Source organism: Castor canadensis, chromosome 4 (genome assembly GCF_047511655.1).
Source record: "Castor canadensis chromosome 4, mCasCan1.hap1v2, whole genome shotgun sequence".
NCBI classification, from domain to species: domain Eukaryota; kingdom Metazoa; phylum Chordata; class Mammalia; order Rodentia; family Castoridae; genus Castor; species Castor canadensis.
Window position 1 is genome coordinate 22,593,976 of NC_133389.1, and position 19,734 is coordinate 22,613,709.

The 19,734-nt window shown below is 36.6% G+C and overlaps 1 protein-coding gene across 2 annotated transcripts; it reads left to right on the top strand.

Annotated features, from left to right (window-relative positions):
* Positions 1–37: 37 nt before the first annotated feature.
* Positions 38–18,475, top strand: Stard6 (StAR related lipid transfer domain containing 6). 2 transcript variants are annotated; one of them, XM_020174123.2, is made up of 10 exons: positions 175–739; positions 846–874; positions 1,594–1,661; positions 3,674–3,769; positions 4,482–4,531; positions 9,171–9,297; positions 11,131–11,248; positions 13,419–13,512; positions 16,084–16,180; positions 17,909–18,475. In XM_020174123.2, the coding sequence occupies exons 4-10, from the start codon at positions 3,680–3,682 to the stop codon at positions 18,110–18,112; spliced, it is 780 nt and encodes a 259-aa protein (XP_020029712.2). In that variant the 5' UTR covers positions 175–739; positions 846–874; positions 1,594–1,661; positions 3,674–3,679; the 3' UTR covers positions 18,113–18,475. The 2 variants fall into 2 exon arrangements, with proteins under 2 accessions (XP_073925901.1, XP_020029712.2); XM_074069800.1 differs by lacking the exons at positions 175–739; positions 17,909–18,475 and adding an exon at positions 38–157 and having other exon boundaries at positions 808–874; positions 16,084–16,710.
* Positions 18,476–19,734: the final 1,259 nt, after the last annotated feature.

A 19,734-nucleotide genomic window follows, 5' to 3' on the forward strand; every position in this document is an offset into this window, starting at 1 on the left:
GCTGAGCGCGACGACCGCGCTCACTTTCAAACCGACACAACATGGCGCCGGCGTTGCGTGCGCATGCGCGGCGCTCCGACACGCGCGGGGCTGCCCCACGAGCCGCTCAGGGGTCACGGGGCGCAGAGGGGCGTTAGGTTGGCGTCCTGGCTGGGAGGTGTGGTCTCTCCCCTGTCTTCTTTCGGAGCTGGGAGGGGCAGGTTCTGCACTCATTCTTGCCCCCACGCCCTCCCTACCCACTTGGTCACTGTTACTCTCGGTCACTCTGCTCCCACACGGGCTTATCTTCCTTCAGCCGTGGGCGGGAACCCGGTGGGGCGGGAGAGCTAGCCCAACAGTCCTAGTCTTCCCTTTGAGCCTGCTTGTGGAGCATCCCCTCATCCCCTCCCTAAATGAAGCATCCTTCCAGCCAGGGACACTCCCCACCGCTTCCTTCCCCCGTTCCTCGGACCCTCTCCATCCCGCCTGAGCCCGGCCTTCCTGGGCTTCCAGCCAGTTCTCAATACAAAGCTGGTGTGGGATTGGAGAAGGGACTTGAACCAGGAATGGGATTTAACAAACTCCTCGGGAATCTTGATTCCTAGGGAAGAATGGCAGTGACCCAGCACAGATTGGGGACCCAGTCAGGCAGCCCTGAAAGAGGAACAGTATACAAATGGATGTAAAGATCCGTCAACAACATGTCTGCAATATGGGACAGGATATGAGCTTGCGAAGGATCCAGTTTCAACCAAACGGTGTATCCAAAAAAAAAAAAAAAATGCCATGTCATTATTGGTTGATGTTTATGTTCCTCTGACTCTATAGGTGAAGATATCCTTGACCAATATTCCCATCTGAATAAGTTGCAGCTCATCCGATACCACATCACGAGGTAATACAAATGTATTCTTGCAGTCTGCTGTTTTTTTCACCCTCTCTAACCTACTAAACTTCACCTTCCTGTTCCTCTTAGCAAGTAAAAATGCCAAAAGCTATAAAATTCAGCTTCATGGTTCAATTAAACACATAAGTTCATGTTCCTGTGTACAGCTAGTGATAAATTCCAATAATGTGCAAAATTGGGAGATCAATCACTATCAAGAAAGCTGCTGATATGAAATAAAGAACTGTGTTTTATATACTAAGACAGTCCTGCTCAGAAATCAGCCAAAGACTGTTGATGGCATAAGCTATAAAAATTAGATTTTTTTAGTGCACATTCCACCTAAATATCTTTTTAATCGGTACTTCTTTAAAATAATTTGTGGAGGTTCCTCATAAGCAGTATCTTTTAATGTTTCTTGGCTGGGGACATAGGTCAGTTGGTAGACTGCTTGCCTAGTATGTTTAAGACCATGGGTTGGAGTATGTCTCAAGTGGTAGAGTGCCTGCTTTAGCAAGTGTGAGGCCCTGAATTCAAACCCCAGTACCATCAAAAAACAAACAAAAAAAACTTTGGGTTCATCCCCCACACCATTTTTCATCCTATCTTTTCTTCCATCTTGAGGCATATATGCAAATGTTTCCTAAGCCATACAAAGTATTAATAAAGGACACTAAGAAGATGGATTGTGGACCAAAGTAATTCTGCTTAAACTTTTTCCCTTACAGGTTAACAGATATGGAGATCTCTGTCAGGATTTGGCATGTATTAACTGAACCCTTGTAGATTCCTTAAGATAAGTATTATTATTCCCATTCTATAATTGTGGAAGTTGAAGTAAAGGTTAAGCATGTTACATGCCAGTGTGAATGTTGTGGGCCAGTGCCAAGGGTCCTGGCCTTCACAGACCAGAGAACTGGCTGGTGAGGCAGCTCATTGACTCATGAGACAAGGCCGGTATACAAAGTAGAATTTGTTAGAGGGAAAGGAAAGACTATAGCCAGAGCAGGACAGCGGAGCCCAGATACTGGTGGCTCCCTGCTCGGGTCAAGACTGGGGCTTTTTATTGATGCTTTAACACTAGGTTAGGGTAAGGGTTAGGTGGGTTTTTTTCCATTGGCCATGGATTCATGTGCAGGCTCTCTTCCGTGAGCTGGTCTGTTTGCCCTTTATGGGGGGAAACAACCTTGAGAGCATTCTGTGACAGATTTATGAAACCATATATCTCCTTCCTAGGGTGCATGGCTCATAGTGCTGTCCGTGGGGGATGGGATACTCACTCATCTGCCCTTTAGGTCCCCAGACCCAACAAGCAGTTTACCCAAAATAATAAAGTTGATAGTAAGTGGCAAAGTCAGGATTTAAATCCAGCTGTTTTCATGTTCTTTATATCACACCTGCCGGTTTTTCCTTACTGAAACTGGTTGATGGGCCTAAGGACTAATGAAACTACAGGTTCTTAAACTCATTCACAGCAGAAACTGTCTCTTAATTGTCTGCTCTACCTACCATTGTACTTGACATATTCCCTTTGGGCTACTACAGCAGATTATCATAGACTGTGTGACTTATAAACAAAAAGTTTGTTTGTCACAGTTCTGAAGGCTGCAAGTCTGATCAGGGTGACATCATGATTAGCTTCTGGTGAAGGACCTCCTCTGGGATACAAACATCACTTTCTTGCTATGTCCTTACAGTGTAGAAGAGGCAAATGAGGTCCCTGCCAATTTCTTATAAACATAATAATCTCAATCATGAGGCCCCTGCTCCCATCCCCTAATCACCTCCCGAAGGCCTCATCTTCAAACTCTATCATAATTGAAAGTTGAGAATTTAACATAGGAATTTGGAGGGGGCAACATTCAGGCCATTGTAGTACCTATCTCAAAGTAGGGGTTCAGTAAATGTATTTAAATTGAGTTGATTTAAAATTGATCTTGTCTGAGGAGGTAACATATAAGCAAAGATACCAATGAAATAGTCAGTCATATGGACACATCGAGGAAGAATTTTCCCAGCAGTGGGAACAGCAAGTACAAAGACCATGAGGTAGGAAGTTGCTTGACTATACTTAAGGAACAGCCACGAGGTCAATAGGATTGGAACTAAGTGTACAATAAGATGACCTGTAGGAGGTATGTTTGAAGAGGAGTCAGATCATTTAGTGTCATGCCTATCACTTTAAAAATTAATCCCCAAGAGAACATGATCAATAGATTGTGATGAATTACAAGGGAATGGGAGCATGTTAGAAATAATACTTACTGAGTGATTATTTTGTGCCAGACCTGGGGGTATGACATTTAAATGTATTGTATACATTTAATCCTACAATTACCAATTCTACATGGTGGGTATTATCCCACTTTTATATCAAGAGGAAAATGAAAAAAACAAATATTAAGTAGCATGCCTCACACAGTAAGTGGCAGAGACAGGATTACCCAGGTCTCTGATTCCAAAGTCTGCCTTTTCCAACTATGTCACATTTTCTCATTTAAAAGACTAAGTAAGGAGAAAGGGGTTCATTCATGCATGTATGTAATCAACAAGTAATTATTTTGCATTGTTAGGTGATAGGCTTTGTAGAAATAGTATTAAAATGTAATGTAGTATTTTAAAAGTTTTTATATGAACTGGGTGTGGTAGCATATGCCTGTAGTACAAGCTACTCTGGAGGTTAAAGTGGGAGAATCACTTGAGCCCATGAATTTGAGACCAACCTGGGCAACATGGTAAGACTCCATCTCAAAAAAGTACTGTTTATATGATTACATTCTTACCAATTATTTGTTTTTAAAACTTTACAGGTAGATGGACTATAAAGCAATTGCCCAACAAACTGTCCAAGAAATTTTAGGTTACAATCAAGATACATCTGGCTGGAAATTGGTTAAAACAGCAGTAAGAAAACAAATTAAATGTTTCAATTATTTTTTAATAAGAGTTCATTGTAGAGATTTTTTATTTTTTTGGCAGTACTAGGGATTGAATTTAGGGCCTTGCACTGCCATTGAGCTATATCCCCAACTCTTTTTGCTTTAGTCATTTTTCAGATAGGATCTTGTGCTTTTTGCCTGGGCTGGCTTTGGACCATGATCTTCCTACCTATGCCTCCCTTGTAGCTAGGATTACAGGCCACCACACCTGGCTTGTTTGTTGAGATGGGCCTTTCTAACTTTTTACGTGGGCTGGATTAGAACCTCGATGCTCCTGATTTCTGCCTTCTGAGTAGCTGGAATTACAGGTATCCCAGTGGCTGGGATGAGCCACTATACCCAGCCTTCATTAAAAGTGAAAGCTGGGCACTTGTGGCTCATGCCTATAATCCTAGCTCCTCAGAAGGCAGCGGATCAGGAGGATTGCAGTTCAAAGCCAGCCTGGGCAAATAATTAGTGAGACCCTATCTCGAAAAAACCCATCACAAAAAAAGTGCTAGTGGAGTGGCTCAAGGTGTAGGCCCTGAGTTCAAGCCCCAATACCTCAAAAACAAATTGAACACATTTTTAAAATTTTTCTTCCATGAATCAGAAAAAGTATATCTTTTTTTATTTTGTGTTTTCATTTATTCTGTATCTGACAGTTAATTATTTTTGGATTTTTATTCCCCTTTGAGAAAAAGATAACTGTGTACAGCAAGGCTTCTAAAAGATTCCTCGGAAGTCTGTGAGTACACTTTCTTATTTACAATCATTGTTTTAAACTCAATGGCATTACTGTATCTAGAATTCAATGCCACTTCATTAACTGTAACAAATTATTTAACAGTAATCAGAAATAGAAATTATGAACTCACTAGTCTGAAATGTGGTGTTAATAGAGCAATTGTGTGCCATCTAATCCTTTATTTTCAAACCTGAAGACAGTCACACACAAAAAAATGACTTCTGGGGTGGGAGCATAGTTCAGAGGTACAACACATGCCTAAATACCCAGCACCACAAACACACACACACCCTTCTAGTGAATAACTCACTAAGGTAGGAAATTCCCACTTTAAGGAATAATTACTAACAAAAAATCACATTAGCATTGTCTTGCTACTAGTAGCATTTAATGGTCTTTTCAAAACCCTTCCCCTTTCCTTAAATGAACAAGTGAGTAGGGTTTTTCTTCATCTACTTCTCTTACTAATATATGAAGGGTTTTGGGTTTTATTTTTTCTGTAAGCAGTTTTTAAGGAAATTTTGGAGGATCCTACTATTTCAAATACAAGTACACTAAACAAAATTGTGTTGGCCTTTAACTTCTTTTTTTAGAGTTGCTCATTTATTGCTTATGAGATCAGTTTCCTCAGATCATCATGCTATTAAGAAGATTAAATTTTATTCAGTTCCTTTTCTTTTTCTTTGTTTCTTTTTTGCTTGATCTCATTTTTGAGACACTGTCTCTCTATACAGTCCAGACTGGCTGTGAATTCATGATCCTCTTGCCTCAGTCTCCTGACTGCCAATTTTTAACTAACATATCAGGAAAATAATTCTTTCCTTTGCTATGTAAACAATTAATGGTGCTAATAGTGGCATTTTAAAAAATAAACTAAGGGAAGAATGGGTATAGTCAAACCCAGGCTGGAGGGGGCACTGTTTTCTCACTCCTTCCCTTGTTAGAACAAGCTTTCTCTCTTGCTCCTGGTTATTACCGAACCTAACTGGGCTTAACTGGGGGTGACTGGAGATTCAGAAAAGACACAGGATAGGACAGAAAGTAGGGTCTGGTGTGTTAGGTACTTGGGTGGAGATGCCCAACCCTCATTCTTCTTTTCTCTATCTTTATTCTTTAAGGCCACAGTCCTTGCAGTTCTTTAAAACCTTGCTTCTAAAGTTGCCTTCTTTAAAACCTTACTTAAAACCTCTTTCCTTAGACTCACTCTGTCCCATGTTTTCTCTTAGTTGTTCCTTAGTTTAATCGCTCTTGAAGTCTTTTGCCCCCAGGCTTGCACTGTCCCATCTCTCTTTAACTTTCTTATACCTTTGGCGCTCAGACTTGCTAACTACCATGCCTACAAACTGCATATGCATAACTCTTAAAGTCTTGGTCCTAAGACTTGCACTGTAAAGTTCTTTCTTTAGTTTAGTTTTTCTAAGGCCTATGTTAAAGTTCTTGGTGCAGACTTTCTATCAACCCCTCTTCAGCCATTCTTTTCCTTCAGTAATTCTTTTCCCTTCCAAAAGCTTCCCACACCAAAAAGCTCAAAGCCAAAGCCAAAGGCAAAAGCCCAACCTAAAAGGCAAAAAGCAAAAGCCCCAGCCCTCCTTCCACAGGCCTTTTATACCCAGTGATAAACAGGGTGGAGCCGTGGGAAGGGGCGTGATGTTGTAACAGGAGAAAACTGCCTTCCTGCTTCTCTGAATGTAAACAATTTAGGAGACACAGCTGTTCTGCTTCAGGGGCTGTGCCAATCTCCCAAAAGCAGGTGAGCTGCATCTCGCCTAGTTTGTGTCCAGTTCTCATAGGCTCTAATCCACTCTCCACACTAGGCACACTAGGAAAATAAATTTTGAATAGTGTGACTTTTAATATCTTATAGGTGAGGCCAATGTAGACAGTAACCTATGCATCAAAGAAACCTTGGAACTCATTCATTTTACTCTACAAATACTCCTTGAGTTTTTATATGCAAAGTACTATATGTAGACTAGCCTTCCTTAGGCTGCTTTAAAGCTTTATTGAAACTTTTTATAAAAGATAGTTTATGCTTATCTTTTCTGCAAAACTAAACAAATAATTGGAATTTCTTATTACATTTTGAGTGAAATTTATATGTATCATATACCAGTTATTTATTGATGAATGACAAATTACTCCATAACTTAGCAACTTAGACATCTATCTCATGGTTTCTGTGGGTTGGGACTCCAGGCAGAGGTTAGCTTGATGCTTCTGCCTGAAGGAATTTCATGAGATTATACCCAAGATGTCAGCTGGGGCTTAGTGCTCATATGAAAATGCACTTAAAAGAAGCTCTGCTCCAAGTTTACTCACCTGGTAATCAGCAGATTCAGTTCCTCATAGGATTGCTCAACAGAGGTCCTCAGTTCCTTGACACTTCTTGGCTGGGGCCTTCCTTATTACTTTGACCTATAGGACTCTCAATAACACTCTTAAAATATGACAGTTTATTTACCTCATAATGAAAGATCAAGGAGAGAGCAAGAGCAAGTAAAATGGAAGTCAAAGTCTATTTGAAACCTAATCTCATAAATTACATTCCATCACATTTGCCATATTTTACTTGTTAGAAGTGAATCACTAGATCTAGCCCTAACTCAAAAAGGGGGGAATTACTTATTGGCAGGATGTCAATACCATGAAGTGGGTGTTATTGGGGGCCATTTTAGAGTTGCTAACTGCGCATTGGTTTTGGCCAACTCTCTTAATTGTTTCAAAGTTAAAATTGATAAAAAGAACACAAACCCAATTGAGCATGAATGTTTTCTCAAGCACAACCCACCAATTCTTCCAAATTTTCTATGCTTATGTACAGAAAGACAGTGTGGATTTGTGCCACTTATATCTGTCAACATATATATTTTATATACATAAACAAATATATATTTTGTATATTATTTTAAATCAGTTATTGCAGGTATTAAGGTTCTTCTTACAAAGGAAATCAATCTGAACATGTTGCCCAGGTTGGTGTGCCTCATTTGAAAGTTTATGTTCCCCAACCTGGACTGAGAAGAGAGTGAGATTACCATCAAATTGGGGTAAACCTGGGGGAGCTTAAATTGTCCAATTCTTCCCAATGCTAATGTTATTTTTGTTGTCAAGGACTCAGCTTCACTGTCTCTTCCTCAAAGTGACCTTCCTGGCTACCTGGCCAAAGTCTCCACATATATACACTCTGCCCGTTTATGTCACTATTCTACCATTATCTTCTTCATATCACTTTCACTGTATGGAATTTACCTCATTTTTTGTTTTGTTATTTATGATATCTCCTTTATTAGCATCTAAACTTAAAAGAATAGGAACTTGGGTAGGAAACAAACTAGAAATAAATCACTCTTATTCATTGCAGTATCTGTTGCACCAGTGCAGTACCTGTCACAGAGAGACATAATAAATATGATTGAATGAATCTGTGGATTTTAGTTAATTATATTGGCTACCAAATGCAAAGTTAATGTATTGAAACTCAAGTACAAAAAATAAACTCAACATACTTTGTCACCATTTTTTAGTTGACTGCCCAAGGTGTTGACATTAAGCTAGAATTTGCACTAATTCAAGACAATGCTAATTCCTCCAGGCCAGTGGTTGGCACTGTGTTGATAGGATACATCTGGTCTGTTTCCTGTTTCTGCATAGCTTTAAAGTTAAGAATGGCTTTCATATTTCCCAGATGGATGAAACAAAATCAAACAATATTTCCTGACATGTGACAATGAATAAAATTCAAAAGTCAGTGTCTATAAATGTTTAATTATAATACAGCCACCATACCCATTCATTATATATTATCTGTTGCTGTTTTACTTACACAAGCAGGGTTGAATAGGTATAGCAGAGACCATATGGCCTACAAAGCCTAAATTGTTTACCATCTGGACTGCAACTGAAAAGTTTACTGATCTGTTCTGTAGAACATATTAAAATCTTAAATTAAAAATTAGAACCATGAGATACTGCATAACCACACAAACTTCTGATCAATTACTATTGGCTTGTGATAAATACAACAGGTAAAATCTTAGTAAAAAGATTTTAGAATAATTCTAAATAAAAGCACCCTGTAAAAGACAGCTATTGAAACATTATAAACAAAAGCTATAGAAAATAAATTTTGAAGTAAATCACTGCAATGAATATTTAAATAAGCTTTGCTACTTCCCATTGAATTTTAGTGTATTGAAATGCTGGTATAGAGAGCTGCTAGAGTGGCTCAAGTGGTAGCGCGCCTGCCTAGCAACTGTGAGGCCCTTAATTCAAACCCCAGTATCACCAATAAATAAATAAATAAAAAGAGCAAAGTGAAATGCTCCAAAATCTGGAAGTTTTCAATATTATCATGACACCTCAAGTAGAAAGTTCCATTTCATGAAACTTAGTTTCATGCATAAAATTACTCAAAATATTGTATAAAATTATATTCAGGATATGTATATAAAGTATATATGAAACATAAATGAATTTTGTATTTAGACTTGGGTCACATCGCCAAGAATACCTCAGATAACGGATACTCAGCCTGTATTACCCTCAAGTTTTCATTACTAGTTAAATTAATCTACCTTTAACTGATAGCAGAATATTTTCACCCTTAAGTTTAGAATTTTGCTTATTTTGTTAATTATAGATACCGTGCTGAAGGGATAATTCCAGAATCATCAGATAAACTATCTGATTTCCTCTACCAACCTGGAAACAGAGTTACATGGGATAAATCATTGAAAGCATACAATATGGTACACAAGATTGACTCGGTAACTTGTTTAATAGTAGACTTTCTGTATTAATTTTAGTTTTATACCTTAGTGAGCTAAGTTTATGAAAACTATAAAACTATGGGATGTATACACATTACATTTTATAGATTTGAGGTGAAGTTTGGTTTGGTTTGGTTTGGTTTTGCAGTACAGGGGATTGAACCTAGGGCCTATGCATGGTAGGCAAATGCTCTGCCACTGAGCTATACCCCTAGCCCTTTCTTAATTCTATTTTGAGACAGGGTCTCACTGAGTTGCCCAGGCTGGCCTGCTATCCTCCTGCCTCAGCCTTCCAAATGCGCCATTATGCCTTGCTAAAATTTTTATTAAAAGCCTTAAAACTTCAATCCATATTAGTTAACAGTTTTAATTCTAATTGGCTTTATTGTGTTTGTAAATACATATCATCTTCTGAATAGGGCAGTCTCTTGCTGACCTGTGCCTTTGTCAATGAACAGAAGTCACTTTATAGCTAATTAGGCAGGAAAGGCCTACGTGATAAACATGTTCACAAAATGGAGTTGAGAGAGATCTGGGAGACAGTAGTAGAGAAAAAGCAGATGCAGAGGGTTGAGGTTAGAGAGAGCTTGGCAATGTTTAATGAAGAGAAAACCAATGTGCTCCACATTTATGCCGATCACCTTATTATCCATTTAGAACTGTAATTTCACCTACTTTTATTAAACTGATCTTAAAGTCTGGAAGGGGAGAGAGGTTCTAAGAAGGGCTGAAAAAGTAAACCAGTTTCATTTTGTGGAGAGGCCCTGAAGTTTATCAAAACAAACAAATAAACAAAAAATATGTCCATGACTTTTTTGAGATTTAAACATTCACTTTGATAAACTAATCATACAGTTCCATTAGCAGTTCAGATATTTCTGCTATTACTACAAGTCAGCTGTTATAATAATGATACTACACTCTGCATCAAAAAACTTGAAAACAGATTGAGAGAGATAGTGACTTGCCCAAGGATACTGCAGCAAATGTGATAGAACTAGGATTTGTACCTGGTTACTGGTTTCCTGATTCCAAATTCCAAGTGCATACCCTTTCCAGTCAGTATTCCACAGTATCTCTGAACAGCATCACTTTACCTTCCTATTAATATTTATAGTATTCAATTCCAGGAGTAGGTTTTAATTGTCTCCTATTGACCCAATAGAGGGGGAATTCCCACTCTAGGCTTATAGGGGAAGCCAAACATACAGTACCTGGCAGTGTACAAAGGAGACTGATAATGGTTTATTAGGCATTAATAATAAATTAGCATAAGAGGACAAACAGTGTCACACAGGACAACATGGGAACAGATTAACCAGAGGCTATGGGAGGCAGCCTTTGTAGTATCAAGAGGGTGAGGTGAGGTGACCCCCAGTACTGTAGGAGGAAGCGATGGAATAATTCCATGGGCCAATAGAGAACTGAAATCCACTGAACAGGGATAAGCAGTAATGGTGCTGGTACTTTTGATAAGGAGGGTTGTTTGGCTAGGGGATCTTATCTGCAGAAGCAGAGAGGAAGAGTAACTTGCAACAATGCCATTCAAGACCCAATCATATGATTTAATATGTTAAGCTTCAGTTTCTCCAAATAAAAATTGAAAGAGTAGATGATCTTAAGTTTAATCCCTGAATTTTCTGTACTCATAAGTGTAACTCTATATTCCTTTAACACTGAAATACAAGTTGATTTCATAATATAGTCTTAAAAATTAAAAGCCTTGCTTTTTCCAAATAGTAATGAAATGTGCAGTGAAATTCTTTGGGAAACAATACAAATGGTAGGCATTAAATTATTTTTGTAATCTTATGGTTTGATCTGTTCCAGGACACATTTATATGTCATACCATTACACAAAGTTTTGCCTTGGGCTCAATTGCTCCCCGAGACTTTATCGACTTAGTATACATCAAGCACTGTGACGGGAATATGGACATTGTCAGTTGTAAGTTGAAACATTTTGCCTACCTTTTGGGATTACTATGAGTCATTAATAAAATTTTCCCTTTAATACTTTAGAAGAAACTATATTTTTCAATTATTTCCTTTGTTTTTTTTAATTTATTCAGTGCAACAAACAAGTATATGTTTCATGTAGACATGCCAGATATTTTACCTCATTCAGGAAATGTCACTTATATAATATTCAATGATTATGTTATCCCCTGAACTTTTGCACTATAAGCCCTGAGAGACTCAATATAGGATGTCTATAGCTAAAACTTCAAGATATATCATTTTTTTAAGTTCTATGAAATGAAATTAGTTTGGGGATATATAATTTTATACTTAAAGTGCTTAGACTAAATGTATACATATAGTAACTGATAAAACTATTGAAGAAATTTCCACTATATAGGTCTTTACACAAGTGTGCCATATTTCTTTTAGAAACTGTAGGTTTTGATATATCCCTAGTACCGTTTCTGCAGTTTTTTCACTCTGTAAAGTGTAAATGTGTAATCATTTGGTAACCTGCCTTATTGACTCAAAACATACTGTTTTATATCATAAGCATCTTTTGACTCCAACTTAAGAAAATTCATTGTAAAAGGACTTTGGTAGAACAGAGGCAAAGATTCCCATTTTTCTCTAAAATTTGATTTAATCTCACCATTCCTATCTGAATTTTTTTTGTACTGCAAAGTACTAAGGATAGAGACAATCCAGTTGTACTTTTATTTCCCAAAATTGTTTCAGTTACTCTGAGGTGACTAAAGTATTCTAAGTTTCACAGGCCAGACTGAGTCAGCCCTCTCACTCGCAGCCTGTTCTCTTTGTCTTGCAGCAGACCAATGAAGCTGAAGTTCATAACTTGCATATATTTTTAATTGTCTCACTTTTGAAATGAAAACACACAAAACATATTCACTGCCTACATTACAAAATACAGCCTTGTCTGAATCATAGATCTATTATTTTCCACATTTTTTAAAGCAGACCATTTCTATTCTGTATTAGAATACTAGAAGTTAAAAAAAATAAAAGCACAGAGGTTAAAATCAGCAAGTAAAGGTTACTAGTCATTCAGTGCACAAATCACTACTGAAATTACTCTAAGAAATTTCCGTTGACTAAGTTTTTCATTAATATTCATAGCCTTCTTCTTAGAGTTTATTTTTTAGCTTACTCTACACCTTACTTTGAGTTAAATATTTTTCATTTTACATGCCTTATCTCACTAATGAGAAAACTGAAGTTCACAGAAATTAAGAAGTGAAGAAATTAAGTTGCATAGCTAATAAATAGCTGAACCAGAATTTAAAACTCTGGGCTTTTTCATTTCACACAATGTGCCTCACAAAAACCCCATACCCATTTGTAGACTATAACAGATATTTTTAAAGAGATGCATGTATAACCTCTATAGTTTAAACACAGAAAAACATTTTAATATAATTTTTGTTAGTACCATTATGCCAATATAATAGAGCTGTGTTAAGACAGTGATACAATAATGGAAAATTCATTCAACCACATTAGTCTCCGAAGCTAGTGTTTCACATTCTATTGCCCACAGAACTGGCTGCTTATGCTAAAATAATAGAGGAAAATCCATCTTCCTTGACAAGAGCAGGATTAGTTGCACAGAATAAGCAAATATATCTTTAAAAAATGCTTTGAGAATGAATAGATATAATTGTCATAAGTTTAATCAGAATCAAATCACCTCCCTCTGCATTCACAATATGAAATGCTGTGTGATTATTACAATAATTTTTACTAAGTTTTAATTATACTTTGAATTTGGCTACATGGAATTAGCAGAATAGGGTAGTTTAAACTATCTAACCACTTCATATATTTTATGTAAAAGATTAACAAAAAAAAATCAGTGAACTCATGATCCTAATAAAATAGTATTTTTGATGTGATTTCTTCTTTTGCTTCAAATTTGAGACAGCAATCACATGATACTTGCAACAGTCTTTCTTATATAAAAGGTAATAGCATCTTTAGAAATACTAGTGCAAATGTATATAGCTATGTTAACGTGAATGTTAATACTGGTAACTGTGTTCAGTGCTATCTCATACATTTTTTAAATATGCTACTGGAAATAGACTTTCTGATTTTGTGGATTAAGTTTCATTTAATTTTTTTAATTGCTTTAGCTGAAAGTGTGGATCTCCCAGAATATTCTTCATCTTCAAATTGTATCCGTGGTTACAATCATCCTTGTGGCTATGTATGTTCACCTCTGAAAGAGTAAGTGTTATTGTATTTACTTATTTTAACAGGGTTTTTTCAGTTTATTTGTTTTGTTTTGTTTTCTCACAGTGCTGGGGATCCCACTCAGGGCCTTGCACATGCTAGACAAGCTTTCTACCACTGAGATATCTCCAGACCCTTCAACAGATTTTTTTTTAATTCAATTTATAATTTAGTTCAGAATTCCCAAATCATCAGTAGAAATATGTGCCGGAATTCTGTTGAGTGAAAAAAAGCTGCCCTACATGCAATTTTTAAAACAACTTTTTATATTTGTTTTCATCTTTCTTTTTTTCTTTTTCCAGTATTGGGGATTGAATCCAGGGTCTCATACATGCTAAGCAAGCACTCTACCACTTAAGCCATGCTCCAACCTCTTTGCTTACATTTTGTTTTTAAGATACGGTCTCACTAACTTTCCTCAGGCTTAATTTTGCCTCAAACTCAGAATGCTCTGCATTCTGCCTCCTGAGTAGCTGGGATTATAGGCATGGGCCACTAAGCCTATCTGTTTTCATCTTAAGCATAATCAGAATAAGTAATTTATTACTAAATATGATTTGAGGTTTCTGGTAATAATCAAACACACACAAACATTTCCCCATGGTTAAACTTTCCCTGATGTTTGTATTTTTCCATTATTCACTTCTATAAATTATTAAGGAACTTTTGTGAATTAAAAATAAATTTCACTTGAATTGAGTTTATTAGTAATGAATGCTTTACCTTGGAAGAATTCTTTCCAATGGACTACCTGCTGGAAGCAGATAGAAGAATTAGACATCAAATTGATACATTCACATAAAAACTAGAGAAATCAAAACTGAGTTACTGTCTACAAGTGACCAACCTACTATATAAAGCAGCAATACAGATTCTGGAGAAGCATGTAGTCTTAATTCAATGTATATCATTTCATGAATTCCTTAAGCTTTAATTTATGTTAAATGATTTTTGTTAGCATATAACAATAGGTATAAAACTTTGTGTTGGTGAGATATAAACTCATAATACAAGAAAAAATGTATTTGAAGGAAACCAAAATAAATTAAATTTCAAACCTATATTTTTTAATATCTTCTCTACTGAATTAGAGAACTTAAAAACCTCTTTTTTCCCCCATTACTGGACAGAACCATTGGTGCACATGATGATAATAATAGTAACAATATATGGTCTTCCCACCCATTTGTCAATTTTGAAACTATGGCAAAGACTGTATTCTCCACAGCAGGAGAGAACAAAGCAAATGGATTAATGCTCCAAGGAGGACAGTCAGTTGTGACAGGAACACTAGCTGGAAAGTTACATACTCTAGTGTGCTTCACAGAACAAGCACCCTTCTTCATTTGTCAGTCTTTTCCTTTCTATTGCAAAAACAAAATGGAGAAAAGCTCTCACCTTGGTATCTCACCTACAGTGGTAACTCTGCTTCACATCCTGCTGGATTAAAAATAGTCTCATTTTTCATAGATAAAGTAAAAGATACTTCTTTACCTTCCCCTTCCATACAGCCCAACATTTTGGACAGCCAGTACTTCTGAGCAGGTCATGCAGAACACTTATGAAACATACTGTCAGCATTAAACTACTCTCTGGTAAATATGAAACACTTATATGAGTAAACTCAAATCAAGATTTAGAACTATACAAATTCCCAGTCCAGCATTCCAGGCACTGTAAAAATAGTCTAAACTCTCCATAGAGAAGGGTAGGATAAAATGAACTCTCATACAATTGGTTGGTTCATTGGTCTTCATATACACTAAAAGAATTACATAAAACCATATTCCCTTAACATGTTTTTAAATCAACATTAAAATCTTTTTCCTGGGATTAAATTGATAAAAAAGGTACATGTTGTAAATAACATACTCTAAATATTGATCTGTTTTCTAAAAATGGTTATATCACCCTTAAAAATGTATCCAATGGAATCTAAATATCCTAACAACTTGAAACCACCATTATATCTTTTATTACAAAATACATAAAACCTTCATCAGTCAGAAATTTTATATCATTCCTTTTCTCTTTTGAGTTTTTTAATTTTTCTCCCTCACATAATTGTACCCAGTGGAATAGGTTTTAGACTTTGAAGACTTTTTAAAAATTACTTTTTAATTTTCCACAAAAATAATATAAATTTAAGTTTTTAAATTTCTTTTCTTATATAAATGGAAAAATGAGACCTGTTGAAACTACTCCAGGAATAGGGGGAGGGAGGATAATGGAGGAGGTGAATTCATGTATGATATATCTAATATATTGTGAGAACTTTTGTAAATGCCACAGTGTACCCCCAACACAACAATAAAAGGAAAAGAGAAAAAAAGTAAATTTCTTTTCTGTGACCATCAAGTCTAAGACTTAAAAATTTGTACATGTAGCCAGGAATGGTAGTGCAAGCCTGTGATTCTAGTACTCAGGAGGCTGAGGCAGAGGCAGGAAGATTGAGGCCAGCCTGGACTACATAGCAAGACCCTGAGACCCTGTCTCAAAAAAACTAAAACATACATACATGCATACATTCTTCTATCTTTTTTTAAACTCTTCCTTTGCTTACAGAAAGCCAGCATATTCCAAACTAGTGATGTTTGTGCAGACAGAAATGAGAGGAAAATTGACCCCATCAATAATTGAAAAAACTATGCCTTCCAACTTGGTAAGCTTCATTCTCAATGCAAAAGATGGAATAAAGGCACACAAAGCCCCATCAGCACGTGAACATCACAAAGGTCATCATTCAACTAAATCATGAGAGATTTCAGCCCATGCAGACTACGAGTGAATGTGCTGTAGAAGTCAATGTGCACAAGTTCTGTTAGACGGTTCTAGACAGTACTCTTGTGCCCTGGTGAAAAACAGCATTAAATGTAGCTTTTAATATCACATAATGATGTTAAATAATTAGGGTTATTAATTCACTTCTATCTTTTGCTTTTGTCCCTGGAAAATGTTCCATGTTCAGATCATTTAATTAGAAAGCAAATTTAGCCAGAGATCAGCATTAAAGGTTAAAATATGGGGTTGGGTGTGGTGGTGCAGAACTGTAATTTCCACACTTGAGGGTCTGAAGCAGAGGGATTGAAAGTTCAAGATTAGCCTGAGCTAAATAGCAAGTTCAAGGCCAGCCTGAGCTACAGACATAGTGAGACATTTTAAGTTGTTTTTCCTTCTCTTACTTATATTGAGAATTATAGGAAACCTGAACATAAAAATCAGAACAAAAACATTAGAAGAATGGGACAGTGACAGAGCAATCGCCCAGCATTAATAAGACCCCAAGTTTCATCCCCAGCATGAATAATAGTAATAGCAATAACTCCACTAGAATACATGAGTAATGACATTGGTCTGAGCCTCCATTCCCACCTGGGCATCAAGAGGTGAGACAAAGCGGCAGAACAGAGACTCAGCATTCTACCTCCCTGTCTATTCTGCTATCACTAGGGTCTCTGGGGAGGTGAACTTATGTTGCACTGGGAGGCAACACAGATATGCATATCAGTGTCCCACTCTTGCTAGAAAACTATCAGCAGGACCAGAAAGGAACCTGAACTGCCACCTCACCCATCTTCAATGAGTCAGTCAATGCTCTCCTTTTGCAGAGTGGTGATAAACCCCATCTGTCCCTTACACTCTAGCTAACAGGCTACCTGCTATAAAGGACAATTAAATTGGATCCAGAGTTCTTCAGAAAAGAAAGAAGAAAATTCATATGGGTAAAAGTATATTATCCTCATAAGTATAGTAAGCTATGTTTGATGTTAAAAAAGGATCAGAGGCAATTCAATGGAGAATTGCCTTTCCACAAATGATGTTGGAGCACCAAATATCCAGAGGCTTTGACCTAACCTTACACAGTATGTAATAATTAACTCAAAAATGGAACTTTGAGTTAAATGCAATGCATAATACCATAAAAAGGTAAGTAGAAAACCTTCATAACCTACAGTTACACAGAGTTCTTAAACATGACACCAAAAGTAGGATTCTTAAAAGAAAAAAGTGATCAAAATGAAAATGCATGCCATGTGAAAGTCCTTGTGAAGAGGATGAAAAGGCAGGTGATAGAGTGGAAGAAAATATTTACAAGACATTTCTGAGAAAGGACTTGTATCTAAAATATATAAAGCGCTTTCAGAATTCAATAGTATAAAAACAATCCAATTAGAAAATAGGCCAAAGATATGGACATTTCATTGAAAAGAATTTAGGGCAAATAAGCTCATGAAAAGATGTTCAACAACATTGGTCTTCAGGTAAATGCAAATAAAAATAAAAATGAGATATCAATACCTTTATCAGAATGGCCACATTTTTTTAAAGTAATGATAACATCAAGTGTTGGCAAGGATATAAAGAAACTGGATCACTTTACATATTACAGGTAGAAGTGAAAAATGGCAGTGCCACTCTGGAAGGTACAGCATTGTCTTATGTAAGTAAACACTTGCTTACTATTACCCAGCAGTTGCACTCTTTATCCCACAGAAATGTTCACACAAAAATCTATACACAAATGTTTATAGCAGCTTTTTTCCAAATACCCCAAGACTGGGAACAACCCACAAATCTTTTAGTGGGTAAATAAACTGTTGTAATTTGTACATGAAAGAATACTAAGCAAAAGAAAAAAACAACTGAGACACACAGTAAGTTGAATGGTCTCAAGGAAATCATAGTGACTTTAAAAGCCAATCTCAGAAGGTTAAATTTATGTAACATTGTTGAAATGACAAGATGATAGAGATGAGGAACAGAATTAGTAGTTGCTGGATTTGACAGGGGGCAAGAAGAAAGGTGGTTTTAGCTTTGAAAGTGTAGCAGGAAGGAGCTTTTTTATGATAAGCCTGTTCTGTGTCATGATTGTGGTGATAGTCACATGAATTAACATACATGATAAAATTATATCAAATTACACAGAGTGCATGTAAAACTAGTGATATCTAAATAAAAAGATGCTGTTAATATCAATATTGATTTCGTAATCATAATATTATACTGTAGTTATGATACCGGATTGGATTGTTGTTCCCGTTATTATCCTGGTGCAGTCGATGACTGAAGGTGCCAGATAAGCAATTAGGAGTTAAAGCAAGTCCACGCTAGGCCAGGAGTTAAGAGTAAAGCAAGCCCAAAGTTTATTGGAAGGATAGCAAAGTACCCTAATGGGTGAAACTTAGTGAAAGAGCTAAGCCGAAGAATGACTGAAGTTCATGAGATTATGTAGAGGCTAACTTAGGCACCCCTCCCAACTCTACTTTTGACAGTGTGGGTATAATTGGCTGTCTAATTAACTTATGGTGAAGCCCAACCATCTAGTTGCCTCCATCCTTATCAGGTTGGACATTCCAAGAGGGTCTCATTACTCCATCCTGTCTCTGAAACCCATCACATACATTTTATGACAACCACTCATCATTTTGGTGAGACCCTTTTTTGTATATCTTGGGAAAGTTTGCTGTGTTGCTCTCCTTTAGAGGTCTATATTTCATCCCTTTAGACATCTGCTTTTAGGAGTCTTTTATCTTGTTTTCCTTATCTAGGAAGAAAAACTGCTGTCTTTCTATACCTATGTGTGAAGCTGGTTTCTCACATCTCCCTAAATATTTTGCTTTTAAGTATGCCTTCCTGTCTCCTTTATCTAAAATAAAGTTACTTCTCCCATCTGTCCCATTACATCCCCAGGATTATTTCTGTCATTTGTTCTCAGGAATATTTCTGCCATTTTATTTTCCCTCACATTTGTCCCTTACAGTTAGGCAAAATATTACCTTCAGATATCATGTATTTTGGTAGTACTCAGACTTTTTCATCACTGTAACAAATACCTGAGAGAGACAAATGAAAAGGAGGAAAGGTTTATTTTTAAAAGGGTCACAGTTTCAGAGTTGTCAGTCCACGGTCAGCTTGCTGCATTGCTGTGTGCCTGTGATGAGGTGAAACATCACGGTGTTAGGAGCATGTCACCTCATAGTGACAGAGAATCAAAAAGAAAGATAGGAGGAAGGGGTAAAGGATAATGTATTATATAAATATAATAATTTTATTTTATATATTATATAAAAATATATATCAAAAAATAAAATAAATAAACACACACATCCAATATACAATAATAAATAAGGACCAGATAACCGCAATACAAGGAAGAATGGGAACCACATAGTGAGTGATATCCCATCAGACCTGCCATTCTGGCAATAGAAAAAT

Bases quoted from the DNA above. Each gene is read 5' to 3' on its own strand.
- Stard6 (XM_020174123.2), top strand. From the start codon at position 3,680: ATGGACTATAAAGCAATTGCCCAACAAACTGTCCAAGAAATTTTAGGT. The intron at 4,532-9,170 runs GTGAGTACACTT...TGTTAATTATAG, and splicing joins AAAAGATTCCTCGGAAGTCT to ATACCGTGCTGAAGGGATAA. The intron at 9,298-11,130 runs GTAACTTGTTTA...GATCTGTTCCAG, and splicing joins TGGTACACAAGATTGACTCG to GACACATTTATATGTCATAC.